Source organism: Vigna unguiculata, chromosome 9 (assembly GCF_004118075.2).
Source record: "Vigna unguiculata cultivar IT97K-499-35 chromosome 9, ASM411807v1, whole genome shotgun sequence".
NCBI classification, from domain to species: Eukaryota; Viridiplantae; Streptophyta; class Magnoliopsida; order Fabales; family Fabaceae; genus Vigna; species Vigna unguiculata.
In genome coordinates this window covers 15,760,137-15,777,640 of record NC_040287.1, presented here as the reverse complement: position 1 = coordinate 15,777,640, position 17,504 = coordinate 15,760,137, and the positions used below count along the sequence as shown (strand labels likewise).

At 35.3% G+C, this 17,504-nt stretch overlaps 1 protein-coding gene across 1 annotated transcript; it reads right to left on the bottom strand.

Moving 5' to 3' along the window:
* Window positions 1–4,255: 4,255 nt before the first annotated feature.
* LOC114163493 (UDP-glycosyltransferase 83A1-like) lies at window positions 4,256–5,379 on the bottom strand. The gene is made up of 2 exons (XM_028047803.1): window positions 5,371–5,379; window positions 4,256–5,097 (listed from the first exon to the last, which is right to left on the bottom strand). Exons 1-2 carry the CDS (start codon window positions 5,377–5,379, stop codon window positions 4,291–4,293), a joined length of 816 nt encoding a protein of 271 aa, XP_027903604.1. The 3' UTR covers window positions 4,256–4,290.
* Between the last annotated feature and the right edge of the window lie 12,125 nt (window positions 5,380–17,504).

Genomic DNA, 17,504 nt, shown 5'->3' with positions numbered 1-17,504 from the left:
TATCATAAAAATAAAAGAATTATTACTGAAACTTACTTTTAATTCATTTTAAAGAAGCTAATTTTTCTACCCGAAAGGATAATGTTACCATTTTATAATTTATATACTAATGTCAAATTAATAATAAATTGGGATGGTTGGTTGGATAATTTTGTACAAAGTTATTGCTAGAAATATTTTAATATAATTTAAAAAATAAATAATTAAAATAAAAATTCTACTGTTACTCATGTTTTTATAAACCTTTAATTTATGGATTAATGTTTTCTATGGCTAACGACTATATTTTTATTATAATTTACTCATTTGTCTCCCTTTTCTACCTATAAATACCACCTAGGTGCATGAGAAAAGACACAACAAGACAACAACAAAGACAACAAACACTAGAGTTTTTCTTAGAAGTGTTATTCTTTCTTCTCTATATTATCTTTAAGACAATGGTGTTCATAAGGTTCGGAAATCCTTCGCTGCACTCGATCGATTTGACGGGTTGTTGTATCTTGGGAGAGAAACGCATATGATTTGAAACACATATGAGTGTGTATTTGTTTTACCACAAAAAATATTAATTTTAATGGAGGTTTATTAAAGGAGGTTATAAAACCTCCGGTAATACATAGGGGAGGTTTTCTAAACCTCTGATAAGTACTAGGGCTTTTATAAACCCCAGAAAAATTTTATTTCCCTCCATTTTTTTTCCAGACCCCTTATATATATATATATATATATATATATATATATATATATATATATATATATATATATTTATATATATATATTTTAAAATATTTTTGTTACTTTGTTCTATTCCTATGTTCGAAAAAACAAACAGTACCAACGTTCACCTAAGACACAGTATCCTCAAACTTTTCCTTCGTCAAAGTTCACCTTTCTTTCGTCAAACTTCACCTAAGACATAACTACGTTTTTCCTCAATCTCACTCTAAATATCACTCTCAATCTCAATCTCAGTAAAACCATTTGCATCTGCAGTTGTAGCTCACGATTTCATTTGAATTTTCACCTTGGTTCCAAACGGTAATGGTTTCCCCTTTCTCTTTTTTAGGTTTTCAAATTTTTTCGTTTTGTCGTTAAATTCTGACTTTGAAACTGCATTTTCTGCAATCTACGGTGCATCTCTGTTGCTCATTCAATGACTTTGTGTAAGACCCGGAAAAATTAATTAATTAAATAATTAATTAATTAATAAATGCGGGTAGAAGGCGTCTTTGTGACATTAATTGTTGTTTAATGTGACGTGAAAAAGTACTAGCTCAAAAGGTTGAGAGTACTTTGATTGTGTGAAAGGACTTGGGTTTGAGTCCTATGTATGCCAATTATGTGTTGTTGTTTTATGATTTATTTTTAATAATATGTAAGAGTGTGGAATTTGAAATGTAAACTTATGTTGATTGTGTATATCACCAAATGTGACTTGGCATAGTGGTTATGCTTGGTTCTTATGAGTGGAAGGTCATGGGTTCAAACCTTGATGGGCATAGAGTAAGCTTTATTTTTGCTAACTATCAACTGTGGAAGGGTAGAGACAACCTAGCAGAATGGGGCAGCCAAGAGGGTTGGGAAAACCACAATAAAGCCCGATTTCGTTTTATTTTTAAAACCCAAATTTTAGGTAAAAAGAAGGGTTTTCTGCAAATTGTCTGAGGTAGCTTAAGAGTAGAGCAAAATTGGAGAGTGAGAGGTGAGTTGGGTGTGCAAAGGCTGAAGCAAGAAGGAAATTGCGAGTCAAGGTTTCTATCTTTCTCAATTCTTAATCACAAATTCCAGGTTAGGGGAGCTGAACTAAAATTGTATGTTTTTGGTCATATTGTATGCTTGTGATGTTGTTGTTCCATGAAATTTCGAGTTCCTTATGAGAGGAATTAGGGGATTGGTATTTGGTACTGTTGTATTGGGGAATTTCATGTGAATTGGTGCTCATGATGGCTATTCTGTGTTGTGTATATTCTTATGATATGAAAAGTGAAAATGGGAGTCTGTATGGCAATTGTATCTTGTTGTTCTGTGAGTATAATGTTGACAATTGAATTGAAGGGTTTTGGGAGCGTTTTTGGGTCTCTGATGCAGTGCTTGTGTGCGTAAAACAGTGTAGAACCTGCAATTCTCGCTCAGGCGGGTGGGACTCACCTAGGCGAGACTTCTAGGGACTCATAATCTTATCTTTCTCGCGGTTCTCGCTCAGGCGAAGAGTCTTGAGTTTAGGCGACCCAGACACTCGCTCAGGCGAGTGGGGCTCGCCTAAGCGAGATTGTGAGGAAATTGCGCATGTTGAGTGCGACTTCTCGTCTAGGCGAGGGTTTGTGGGTTTTGAGCGAACCAGGATCTCGCCCAAGCGAGATGGCCTCGCCTAAGCGAGACGTCGTGACCATGTGTGATGCTTTGTTTGCATTTTTAGCTCAGGCGAGTTGGAGATGGGTGTTTGGGTGAGAGATGATCTCGCCTAGGCGAGAGTATCTCGCCTAAGTGAGATAACGTGATGTGGTTTCTATTTTAAGCTCGCTAAGGTGAGTTGGGTAAGCCTAGGCGAGGCTGAGAGCTTAGTTTGGGCGAGAGGTCCCTAGCTTAAGCAAGTTTATGCGAATGTCTATGTTTCTATGTGTTTGTGAGTGTGTTTTGGCTGTTTATACCAAGGTTAGGTAGTATATGCATGTGTTGTGGTGTTTGGACTTGAAGGACTAAGTCCATTAAGGGTCTGGGATGTGTTTGGTTGTTGGACACATGATGAGCATGGAACTAGTTGAGTTCCTGTCGGCTACTAATGGGTGAGGAGTCCTTAGTATGGTGATTGCATGTGTCCGGCGCACGATGGGCAAAGAACTGTTATGTTCCCGTCGGCTACTATTGGGCGAGGAGTCCATAGTATGGTGATTGCGTGCGTGCCAGGGTCCAAGTGAGAAGACTTGAATGATTTACTATAGACGAGGAGTCTGTAGGGTAGGATTATGAGTGGGATAGGCTCATAGGGTTAGACCACGAATGAGTTAGTTTCATGGAAGCACAGTGAAGTCCCAAGATCTAGTGCATGCATATGACTCATGAAGGACTATGAGGTCATGGTGGGATGATTTGAAATGTATAAGAGTTTAGTTATGTTATTTTGGGTTGGGAAACATATTTATATTCATGCTTGTTTATATATATATATTGTGCATAGCTTACCCTTTCTGTGTGTGTGTGGCGATGATCGGATGATTCGTTATCCGGGAGCAGATGATTAGACAGGTGGGCCAGGAGATGCCTAAACACGGAGCGAGAGTTATCTGGGAATTTTTGTATATATGTTATTTATTTTGGTTTTGAGATAATACTGTAACCTTATGGGAACCATTTGAATTTTATTTTGGTTTTATTATTATGGACTCCGGTAATTATTACATTATATATCGTTTTAAATTTTCCCGTGTTTTTGGGAAATGGTTTTATATTAAATGTGATATTTATTTTATTTTGGAATTTATTTATTAAATAATAGTAATATTCCTTAGGGATGTTACACTTTGCATCTCCATTGCGAGTTTGGTTGATTATGGTCTCGGACGTGGACTGGTTGGCAATAGCGAAACTTGGAGCAGAAGGTTGGGGCAAAGAAAAAAGGGAAAGTGGAAGGTGAAGCAAACCACTGCCATATAAATGAGTTATAAGTTGAAATCAAACTTAACCTAAAATTTTAGAACATTAATTTTATAATTTTATTTTCTGTATTTCACGTAAAATCTTAACTCACCCTTACAGTAACAATTACCGAAGTAGAACCAATAAATGATAAAAGAAAAGTTTGAAACATGCCTACTCTGTTTCTTAATAGTTTTGTTTTTTTGTTCCTTTTGATTGGTTGTGTATATGCCATGAAGACTTAAAACTATTCGGGTTGCTTTGTACTTTAGGATGTTTATGGGATTGTCTTTTATAGAGAAAAAAGAAGAAGAAGAAAACGAGAGTGATAATTGTTGGTATGAAAAGAGTAAATGGATAAGTTGTGACAAAAAAAGAGGGTGAGATGAAAAAACGAGAGTGATAGTTAATAAGAAAAAAGACATGTTAATAAGAAAAAACTCAAAGGAAATTAAAATAGAAAAAAGAAAAAACTACAACTAACATTGTGCTGTTGTGACCCAATAAAATAAAAAGACATGTTAATAAGAAATCGCGATTGATTGAAAATATTCCTAAATTTTTCGAGTTTTCATCAAAACTCATGTCTGAGTTATGCTATCGAACATAAATTAATACATATAAATGCATAAAATTATATTTAAATGTCAATTCCTACTCTTTAAGCCACTTGACAAACCTATTAAGGTTCTCCCATGATTCACCTCCTTTGACTATGTTGTTCATAAGTTTCTTCTTCAACTCAAAAGACCTTGATTTCACGTTCTCATTACTGAGGAGTTGTTCCACTTTCAATTTTAATTCCTTGCATGACACAACTCCATTTTGATCTTTGTCAAATCCTAACCCAACCTTCAACTCATCACAAATGTATCTTCCGTTTTGAATTTGCTCTGCAAAATATGGCCAACACAAGAAAGGTACCCCATTGGACAAACCTTCCATGGTAGAATTCCAACAACAGTGACTGACAAAACAGGCTATGGCAGGGTGGCTTAGAACCTTTTGTTGAGGAGCCCAACTAACTATCTTACCTTTGTGCCCTTTGAATTCTGTAGGGTATTCCATTTTATTGTCTTCTCTTATAACCCAAAGAAAAGGTCTATTGGTGAGGACTAATCCAAGAGCAAATTCATTGAATTGGTTTTGATCAAAAAGAGTGATACTACCAAATGCAACATACAAAACAGTACCATGATGTTGTTCATCAAGCCAATTTATGCAAGAGAGATCTTCTTCCCAATATTGTCCAATTGCTTTTGTGGTACCAATTTTACTGTCATAACTTCTTAATAATGGACCAATTGGTAGGATCTTAGGAAAAAATGATAGTGCACCAGGTTCAAGTTCATGTGTAGTGTTGCAGAGCCACCATTCTGCCAAATTTAAACTTTGACAACAGTGTATTAGATACTGAAATATTATCTTCCTATTTATTAAAGTTTGGGTAGTATTTTGTTGCTATTGATAGCATAAATTATTGTATGAAACTTTTAGTATGTTATGTGATTGTAACTGGTTTCTAGTGTCACACCAGTGCAGGAAGACCTTTTGGCAGCGGTTATTTTTCATATTATGCACCGGTTCCCGGATCGAGGCATATTGGGGCGAGGCCAAAGGAGGATAGCCTTTGGCCTCGGTTGCAACCCGAGGCCATAGAGCCCCTTTTCTGCCTCGGTTCCCACGTACCCGAAGCCATAGAGCCCCTCTTCTGCCTCGGTTTTCTGACCTAACCGAAGCCATATGTGCTCACATTTTTACATTTTTAAAAAATTCGCTCACGTTTTGGCCTCGGTTGGAGTAGTACCCGAGGCCATATGTCACTTTTAGGCCTCGGTTGGAGTAGTACCCGAGGCCATATGTCACTTTTTGGCCTCGGTTGGAGTAGTACCAGAGGCCATATGTCACTTTCTTTTCAGTTAATTTTAATTTTGCTCTTATTATTAAGTTTTCACTATTTTTTTTGCTTTAACACTTTTGTTTTCCCTGCAGAGAGCAACACTTATTTTTAAAGTTGAGTTACTTTTCTTTAACTAAGGAAGAACTCTAGTTTGAAAAATTTGTCAAAGGAGAAGGCAAGGCTTGAGTAAGTAACATATTTTAACAATTTACTAAATGCATGTGTTTTTGTTTGCTTTGAATATCTACTACTCATAATGTTGTAGTGGGACCACAACCACCACTCCTCCAAATTTAGTTTAATTTCTTCAATATAAAAACAATCTTTATATATAATTTCAATATGTTATTGTTTTTCCACCGTAAAATAACCATATCTAATGACTCAAACTCAATTTCTTATTAGACTAGAACCGAAACTCTATGAACTTTAATTTCTAAATATGATATACAATCAAATATTATTAGTTTTTTTATAAATCAAAAAATAATAAGATGGTTTGCGACTAAACAAATTTATCTAAATATTTAACCGTTTATTCTCTAATACACTTTTTGTTAAGAAAAATTAACAAAATGTTTCACTAGTATAACAATTGCCTAGGGAAAATCATGAACGTATAGAGGAGGGGTGAAGCAAAGTGTGTGAATAGAATAGGATATATGTGTTGCCCTAAATGGATGGCTTAATTAAGTGTATCAACATCGTAGATTTTCCTTTATTACTTTATTGCTGATAATCTGAAACTAGAGTTTGTGTTATCACCTTGTGTGATATAAGATTAATCGTTTAATGTGTCCGCATTACATGCGTGACAGAAAAGAAAATTGTGTGTATGTTATTGTTGTCTTGAAATGACGTATCAATTTCTTGACTTGAACAGACCCTATTCTAAATGGATAAATCTTGGATAGAGATGCCTAGAAATACACCTCAATATATGGAAGCATTATTGTTGTGCAATGGAATAATGAGGGTCAACCAATTGGAGATAGTGAAGCATTATTGAATAGGTTTTTAGGTAGTGTTTCAAGAAACTCCAATGCTTTTCCTATTAGCTATTCTAGTTGGAGGAAGATTCCTAAAGATTATAAAGAAGATATACTTAAAAATGCTATTCAGGTAAGGAATGTAAAAGTTGAATTTATAATTTAATTATACCATGATTGTTGTTAATTTTAATTATTTCATGTTTTGAACGTTAAGTTTGATGTCCATTCTGATGTTCATGTAAACTATGTTCTCAAATCACTTAACACAAAGTGGAGAGACCATCGACAAGAATTATGGCAACAAAGGAATGATGGTACACGTACTAGAGATGAATTGATCACAATGGCTCCAAAAGGAATAGATAGAGACCAATGGGCTTCTTTTATTGACTATCGTCTAAATTCAAAAACAAAGGTATATTTGAAACTTTTTTTCATCAACCTTATTCATTATTATTAATTTTTATACTTTGATGATTAGGACCATGCCCTCAAAAATAAAAATAATAGAGCAAAGCAAACCATTGCTCACACAGGTGGTGTAACATCCTAGCCGGAAATTACTTATTAAAAATAAATAAGAAATTAAATTTATAAAACATCACATTTATTACCGCAATTTCCCAAAACACCGAAAGTTTCAAACTTCACACATCGCATAAGTAAAGTTTAAAATCGCAATATTCAGTCATTACAAAACCGATTTCTCCAAAATAAAAGTTACAAAAGGAAATTCCATAATGAAGTCTAAGAAAAACTCTCCCATAGTGATTCCCACTCCGTCTCTATGCCTCTGCATGCTCACCTGCATCAACATCTACTCCCATGTAACAAGTTACATGATCATCGCCACACACACACATATAGGGTGAGCTCATTTAAATAAAACCAAACAAATATAATGTTAAATACAATCATCTCAACAATAAAAACCCGGTTAGTATTAAACGTCTATCAGTTTTATACCCTTTAGGTGAGATCAATGATCGATCTTTGTTGCACGAGTGTCTACTCGCCCCTCCAACTACAAGCCACCACCTAATAGTCCACACGTGGGAATAACTTTGCCACAGCATCTCACCGTGACACCAAGTGGAGCTTCCCAAAACAAACATAAGTTTGTAGTTGTTCCTAGACTCCCAAGACTCTATCAGTATGCACTGAAGAGGGCAATCATCCGAAACCTCGTCGTACGAGCCACAACCCGCACACTCCACTAGACTTCCTAAACCACCAGGCTACAACCTAAAGTGGTCATGTGTTACCCCAATACAAGATACACTCGTAACTGGGCCCCCAGCCAAAGCATCGCATCATGAACATCTCCTAAAGCGGTGTAGAAAACTTCCTCGCACACCATCACTGGACCAAAACTGCTTGGCGCACATCTCACGCCGCTAGGCGGAATCTAGCTCCAGACCGCCTGGCAGGCATCACACACCGCCAGGCGCCAAGCGCCAGCAGAATCCGCACTGCACCATCACCGCCTAGCGGACACCTCCCTATCGCCAGGTGCCTCGCGTTGACAGTGGCCACTGCCATTGTTTTTGAACCCTACCACCTGGTGCGACTCCCGAGTCGCCTACTGAAATTGGTGCAGGCCGCCTAGCGAGATGGTAGGCACCACCAAGCGCCAGCCCATTGGGTTATCTAGAGCTCCTAATATGTGACTTTCGCCTGGCGGAACACGCTCGTGCTGCCAGGCGTCACACTAGAAACCATTATTTCTGGTTTTTTTTTTTAGACATACTGAATTGGTCCCCATTTGAACCTAATTCCATCACACATGTCCCAGTGAATAAAATACACATGTATATGCATATAACAACCAAGACAACTTATCACAATCATCAATCATACATAAAACTCATAATTAAGTTTAACCCATTCTTGCACCTTTTAACACCAATACATATCAGCATAATTAAATTTTAATACCTAAAATATACATAATATAGACTTACAATATCACCGTTCAAATATATAACAAATACATCTCTCATTCATAATTATGAGCATAAAAACATGTCCGAAATCAATTTAATATTATAATTGCATTCATCCAATTCTCCTTACGTAAATACCTATACGTATAATATTTTAATATAGTTTAGGCATCATCTTTTGCACTTTACGTAAATATATTATATAAACCTATATTCTTATCCTAATGTATAAAACTAAAACCACATGTGCAACTCTATAACATTATAATAATACGTTTAATATAATATTTACATGAAATCAATTTCAATTCTACCATTTTCATTCCAAAAGCATTTGTCCCAAACTCTCACGCTTGGATACTTAACGCTTTAAAGGCACTGGACTTCATCGAAAATTATGCAATGGTTTGAAACAATACTATATATGACCAAATGACAATGTTATTGAAATAAGGACATGCTCCATCATTGAGAATCAACAAAACCAATGACAAAATGAATGCAAATTATGGTTCTCCTATAAGGCATCAATCATGGCTGTCATATAAACAAAATTATGTTAGAATTATGGTGCTTGATTTAGTCCCACATCGCTTAGAATAGTGAGATGTGGTTCTCTATTTTACTATATAAGAGACTCTATGTAAAGCTTTAAGATACACCAGAAATACAAATACTTCCTAGTGTAGTCGTGGACGTAGGCATACACATTGTACGCCGAACCACGTTAAATTTTCTGTGTCTATTTTTCTCTCCTTTATTCTTTCCTTTATTGCCTTGTTCCTAACAATTGGTATCAAGAGCCATTTTTCTTAGTATGCTCTGTGGTTGCACATTGTCTGATCTTCCACATTAGAAAAGATTTGGTTTCTATTTTTTCTTCTTGGGGATCTCAGTTTAGAGAAGTAGTGGGAAGCCGCAGCAGGAGCTTTGGTCAAAAGCCGCAGCAGGAGCTTTGGTCAAAAGCAGCAGCAGGAGCTTTCGTCAAAAACAGCAGGAGCTTTCGTCAAAGCAGCAAGAGCAATGGCATTGGAAGAAGGGAAGGTGAGGATTGAGAAGTTTGATGGTAGTGACTTCGGGTTCTGGAAGATGCAGATAGAGGACTACCTGTATCAGAAGAAGTTGTATCTACCCTTAATAGGGCAGAAGCCAACTGACATGGAGCAGGCGGAATGGGATTTGTTAGATCGGCAGACACTCGGTGTGATCCGGTTGACATTAGCCAAGAATGTTGCATTCAACATCATGAACGGGAACACAACCGTAGATTTGATGAAGGCATTGTCAAATATGTATGAGAAGCCATCTGCAGCCAATAAAGTGTATTTGATTCGCAGGCTTGTCAACCTAAAAATGGGTGAAGGTAACTCGATTACTAATCATATTAGTGAATTCAATACAATTATTGCGCAGTTGACATCAGTGTAGATAACATTTGATGATGAGGTGAAAGCATTAATTTTATTATCATCTCTTCCAGAAAGTTGGAGTGCAACTGTTACTGCAGTTAGTAATTCTGCAAGTAATAGTAAGTTGAAGCTTGATAACATCTGTGACTTGATCTTAAGCGAAGATGTTCGCAGGAAAAGTTTAGGGGAATCTTCCAGTTCTAGTTCCGGTTCAGCATTGAGTACTGAAACTAGAGGAAGAAGTAGCTAGAAAGGTCGTAATCAAGGCCGAGGCAGATCAAAGTCTAGAGAGAAATCAAAACCAAAATTCAGGAATGATATCACTTGTTGGAATTATCAGAAAAGGGGTCACTTTACAAATCAATGTAGGGCTCCAAGGAAGAACAACAACAAGAGGCAAGATGATGATCAATCAGCAAATGCAGCAATTGATGAAATTGAAGATGCACTATTATGTATTCTAGATAGTTCTATTGACTCATGGATTATGGACTCAGGTGCGTCATTTCATACTACACCTTCCTTAGAACTATTATCTAACTATGTTCTAGGAAAGTTTGGGAAGGTCTACCTTGCAGATGGGAAATCTCTTGATATTATAGGAAGAGGTGATATCAATATCAGAACCTCTAATGGAAGTGTGTGGACTTTGAATAATGTTAGACATATTCCTGCCTTAAAGACAAACTTAATATCTATAGGGTAGTTGGATGATGAAGGTCATTACACCACCTTTGGAGATGGACACTAGAAAGTAATGAAAGGTAATCTTGTCGTTGCTCGTGGAAAGAAGCGAAGATCTCTTTACATGATTGCAGATGAGGATATGATATCAGTTGCAGAAGTTGGCAACAGTTCCTCTTTGTGGCATCAAAGACTTGGGCATATGAGTGAGAAAGGAATGAAGCTCATGGTCTCAAAAGGTAAAATACCTAACTTGAAGCATGTTGACGTTGGACCTTGCGAACATTGTATCTTTGAAAGCAGAAAAAGGTTAGCTTCTCCAAAACAAGTAAGTCGTCTAAAGTTGAAAGACTAGCACTAGTGCATACAGATGTTTGGGGGCCAGCTCCAGTGAAATCTCTTGGAGGTTCACAGTATTAGGTAACCTTCATTGATGACTCTACAAGAAAGGTATGGGTTTATTTTCTTAAAAATAAATCTGATGTGTTTTCTGTGTTTAAAAGGTGGAAACAGGAGGTTGAGATTCAAATAGGTTTAAAGATTAAATGTTTGAAGTTTAATAATGGTGGAGAATATGACAGTAATCAATTCAAGGAGTTTTGTTCAGAGAATGGGATCAGAATGATCAAGACGGTTCCAGGAACACCAGAACAAAATGGTGTGGCAGAAAGAATGAATAGAACCTTGAATGAGAGAGCAAGATGTATGAGAATCCAGTCAGGATTACCCAAGGTATTTTGGGCAGATGCAATAAGCACAACAGCCTATCTCATAAATAGAGGACCATCAGTTCCTTTAGGCTATCAGTTACCTAAAGAAGTATGGTCTGGAAATGAGGTAAACCTTTCACATCTGAAAGTTTTTGGTTGTGCTTCATATATTTTGTTGAACTCTAATAGTAGAGATAAATTGGACCCTAAGGCAAAGCGATGCTATTTCATTGGCTATGGATCTGACATGTATGGCTACAGGTTTTGGGATGACCAAAACAAGAAAATTATCAGAAGTAGAAATGTTACTTTTAATGAAAACATGTTCTATAAGGACAGGACTGCAGAATTTGCAAATGCAAATAAAAAGCCAGAGCAGGTATCATTAGAAGAAATTTAAGAAAGTGATGTAGCCAACAGAAGGCAAAATACAAAAGTAAAGCCTGAGTCAGAGCCCGAGTCAGAGTTTGGGTCAGAACCTGAACAGATAGTAGAGTCAGTAACTCCTGAATTATCGACTAGAAGGTCTAGCAAAACAATTGTAGCACTACAAAGGTACTCCCCTTCATTGCATTACTTGTTGTTGACTGATGCTGGTGAGCCAGAGCATTTTACTGAGGCTATGCAGGAAGATGAATCTATTAAGTGGGAGCTAGCAATGGAAGATGAGATAAAGTCTCTTCAAAAGGATAAGACATGGTCTTTAACTAAGCTTCTAGAAGGAAAGAAGGTTTTGCAAAACAAGTGGGTCTATCGGTTAAAAGAAGAACCAGATGGCAGCAAACGATATAAGGCCAGACTCGTAGTGAAAGGGTTCCAACAGAGACAAGGAATTGACTTCACAGAAATTTTCTCTCCTGTTGTCAAGTTGACTACCATCAGAGTTATCTTGAGTATAGTAGCTGTAGAAAATCTTCATCTGGAGTAGTTAGATGTGAAAACTGCATTCCTACATGGAGATCTTGAGGAAGAAATATTTATGGCACAACCAAAAGGTTTTGAAGTACAAGGCAAAGAGAATCTTGTATGCAAGCTTCATAAAAGTTTGTATGGGTTGAAACAAGCACCGCGACAATGGTATAAGAAGTTTAATGAGTTTATGAGAAACTCAGGATTTCACAGATGTGAAGAAGATCATTGTTGTTACGTGAAGAAATATGTTGATAGTTATATCATTCTTGCCTTGTATGTTGATGACATGTTGATTGCTGGTGCTAATATGGCAGAAATTGACAGGTTGAAGAAACAATTGTCAGAAAATTTTGAAATAAAGGATCTTGGTCCTGCCAAGCAAATTCTTGGTATGAGAATTTCCAGGGATAGATCTAAAGGTATTCTAAATTTATCTTAGGAAAAATATATAGAAAAATTACTTAGCAGGTTCAATGTTGGAAATGCTAAAACCAGGAATACACCTTTGGGAACTCACTTAAAGTTCTCAAAAAGGCAATCTTCTCAGACAGAGGAAGAAGAAAATCACATGTCTAAAGTGTCATATGCATCTGCAGTAGGGAGCTTGATGTATGCTATGGTTTGCACCAGACCTGATATAGCACATGCAGTGGGAGTTGTGAGCAGATTTCTATCCAATCCCGGAAAGGAGCATTGGGAAGGCGTGAAGTGGATATTGAGATATTTGAAGGGCACTTCAAAGATGCATTTGTCCTTTAAAAGAAGTAATCTCACTTTACAGGGGTTTTCTGATGCATATTTGGGAGGTGATTTGGATGGTAGAAAGAGCACAACAGGTTATACTTTTATGTTGGGTGGCACGGCTATCAGTTGGAAGTCCAAACTTCAAGGAAGAGTCTCCCTTTCAACCACTGAAGCTGAATATATAGCTATCTCAGAAACAGCAAAAGAGATGATATGGTTGAAGAATCTTCTAAAAGAATTAGGAAAAGGGCAAGATGAACCTTCATTGTTCAGTGACAGTCAAAGTGCCATTTGTCTTGCTAAAAATCCAATTCTTCACTCCAGATGCAAACACATTGAATTGAAGTATCATTTTATCAGAAACTTGATAAATGATGGAGATTTGATTTTGTTGAAGATTCCAGGTGCAGAGAATCCAGCTGATATGTTGACCAAGACTGTCACAACAACTAAGTTGAGGCTTTGCATTGACTCGACTAGCCTTCAAGAAAATTGATGATGAAGGCACTACACTAGGTGGTAATGTAAATCAAACCCCAAGTGGGAGAATTGTTAGAATTATGGTGCTTGATTTAGTCCCACATCGCTTAGAATAGTGAGATGTGGTTCTCTATTTTACTATATAAGAGACTCTATGTAAAGCTTTAAGATACACCAGAAATACAAATACTTCCTAGTGTAGTCGTGGACGTAGGCATACACATTGTACGCCGAACCACGTTAAATTCTCTGGGTCTATTTTTCTCTCCTTTATTCTTTCCTTTATTGCCTTGTTCCTAACAAATTAAGGAAACAAATATTGCACCACAACCTAACGAAACCATAAGACTAAGCAAACCAAGGGTTTTCCGAAATGCAACAAAACCAATGCGATTAAAAAAAATCTTTAAAAGCACACAGCTACCACAATAACCAACCAAAAGCTCGACCTCCTCTGGCAAGGTTTACGGAGAATGTGAAAACAACTAAAACCCAGAACGATAGTGTACATAGCTGCAGAATATCCATAAGGTTCTAAAGAGAACTAGCCACACCATGAAAATTTTAACAGCATACTAAAACCTACGAGAACGAGAATACCACATCACGAGAACACAATCACGTATACTTTGTAAAGCCCCATTCAATAAACAACGCAAGATAAAGTGAAGAAACCATCCAAGCTCCCCTAACCTGTAATTCCTGCTAAAAATTAATCCACTGACACTCTTCGGCAAAAGTTAAATATTATGATTTTGCTCTAGACAAGGCTCGAACACAGAACCACTCAAGTATCAAGATAATGCATAACCAACTCAACAAATTCCTATTTCATGATAATTTCTATAAATCTATAAATGTATACTTTCTTATCACGCCCAACATATCATAAAAATAATAAAATTAATTAATTTACACAATTGTCATACATAAGACTTAAACCCAAGTCCTTTCACACAATCAAAGTACTCTCAACCATTTGAGCTAGTACTTTTCCACATCATAAAAGTTAACATTAATTGCTATAAAGGCTTCCACTACCCGCATTTATTAAATAATTATTTATTTAATTATTTAAATTCCTCGGGTCTTACAGGTGGATCTAAGAGCCTTGCAAGGAAAAGAGATGAAATTGTGATAATATTACATATCTTCAAATTAAATTTATGTTTTAATTTTTTGAATTGTGTCATAAAATTTTTCTTCAACTCTATAGGAAAAAGAGTGTGGCCAAAAGGTCAGTAGAGGAGAGGTATGGATAGCCACCCACAAGCATGCTAATGGAACATTTGTTAGTGATGAAGCAAGGGAAATTGATGTAAGTTTGATTCTAATAAACTCTATAATTATCATCCACAATTCACGTTATTTTAATTAGTTTCTTCTCTTGTTCTGTATAGGAAAAAATTCAATCATATGAATCAAAATTATCAACATCCCAATCAAAAGATGTATCTAGCACCGATTCCTTAGCTTTTGCTTTCGGAAGTCAAGAACATTGCGGACGTGTTAGGGGTTTAGGTTTAGGACCTTGTCCATCTAAAGTGTTTGGCTTCAATGCACATTCATATAGTGGGGCGTCTTCGAGTTGTCCTTCTTATACACAGTTACAAAATCAAGTTAATAATTTCTTATTTTCAATGATTGCTTTTTTTAGTTTATCTCTTCTGTATAATGGTATTTTATTGCCATGAATATAGTCTTTTTTGTTGTTATATTGGGAATACAGAACCCCACTTTTAAGTTGCACAATAGCATCCCACATGGTTACCAAAAACGTGGTGAAAGGCATGCTTTCTATTGTTGTTAAATCACTTTAAATTCCTATTGTTGTCATTGTTGTTATTGCTATCATTATTATGACATCATTATCCTCATTTGGGTGTATGTATCACATTATGAATGTGAAGAGTGGTTAGTGAGTGCACCTATCATTGTTAGTTCTCTCTCCCTTGTGCATATTTAATGTGAATGTTAAATAAATTTGAAATTTTAATCCTCTGTAGTGTGATTGAAAATAATATATGGTTTATTATCTCTCACAAAAATCATATAGGCGCACTAGAACTTATTTAATTTCGATATGTACATGATGTATTGGATCACGCACTACAAACAAAAGAAGATATGAACATGATGTAATATGTTTCATTATTGATGATTTTGAGTTTGATTTAAGTTTGTATTATTGTTAGGCATGTTGTAAAATTCAGACAGTTTGATTAATTTAATTAGTTATGTTCTCAAACAGGTTTCTTCATTAACATCGCAAGTCAATGAAATGAAGGCAATGATGACTTTCTTTGTACAAAACTATCAAGGAGAATTGCCTCATGACTTTCCTGTGTTTCATTCATCATCGGTAATATTTAAATTTTAAGTATATTAATATATATTTTATACTGTGAAGAATGTTACCAATTATTATTATTTTTAATGTTAGGTATCTTATCAGGGGAGTGTTCTCAATGGAGAAACAAATGACTCAGATCAAGATTGATACAGAAGAATCTTATTAGACTTTCATTTTATTTGACTTTATAACAAGTATAACAAAGATATTGTAATATTTCACTAGTTTGAACGTTTAAACTTTATTATTTACTTTGAACTTATAGACTATGTTCCTTGTTTTTATGAATATTATATCTAGTTATAAACAAATATCTAAATGTTAGAATTTTTTCATATCATATGTTTTATGAATTATATGCACTCAAAAAGTATAATAAATAAAATTAAGGGAATTTGAAAAGTAAAAACATCAATAAATAATGAATTGCATTGTAGGCGTAAAAAATGAACTTTTAGTACTATTATACGATATAAAGGATTTAAAACTACATACAAGAAATAGGTACTAGGGTTACAAAACCGCAGTGAATACCAAGGGTTCTAAAACCGCCGGTAATTACTAGGGGTTTTAAAACAGATAAATATCAGGGATTACTAGGGGTTTGATACTGCCGATAATTACTAGGGGTTTTGAAACCGCCGGTAATTACCAGAGGTTTTGAAACCGCCGGTAATTACCAAGGGTTTTGAAATCGTCAGTAATTACTAGGGGTTTGAAATTGCCGGTAATTACCAGGGGTTTGAAACCGCCAGTAAATACCAAGGGTTTCAGAACCGCCGGTAAGTGCTGTTTTACCAGGGGTTAGTGAAAACCACCTGTAATCCATTAACGACGCTGGTTTTTCTAGGGGAATAACAAATCGCCGGAAACTCCTTTAATGGGGGTTAAAACCTCCGGAAATGCCATAAATAACCTCTAGTAAAAATTATTTTTGTTGTAGTGTTTAGCTTTGTGTAGTAGGGGCATTTTCTCTCTAAGGATAGCCGATATGCGTGCCTCAACCTAGGATATTTCTACTCCTTACCTTTTATCTTTTATTTATTATTGTTATTATAATTGTTGATCTCTAATTAATATTAATTGTTTTATATATTATCTTAGCATTATTATTGATTTAATAATTATTATTATATTATTTCATATTTATATTATTATTAGTATTATTTGAGTAATCACTTTTCTAACATTCTTAGAGAGAAAAACTTAATATTATTTCTTTTTTATTACTCATATGTATTCATTTCTAAAATTAAAAAAATAAAAATAATATAGTGCTGAAGACTGAAAACACATTTTATTAATTAATGTGTTTCTTATGGTATAATTAAATCAGTTTCAACTAAGCCTAAAAATTGATGTATATAATTGTTTCTATTTCTATTGGTAACAATAAATGAAATTATGGATAAATAAATTTTTGGCTCATTGAATAATTTTTTGTGATGTCTAAAGCTAATGTTTTTGCTGTTATATTAATTTTATGCTTTAATATTTTTTATTCTTACCATTGATAAAGATGTTATATATTGAGAAATTTTGGTTAGAGACCATTCAAATTATAAAATTTTGAGGTACAAAATTAATTAAATAGAGAAGTGATGATACATATCTTTATAAATGAGTGTTTTTGTGTTAAACTCATGGTATTATTCATTAAGTAACATCTTTATATAGTGTATGGTGTTAATATAATGGTGCAGTGAAATAAAGAAAGAAAAAAAATGTTTTTGTTTGA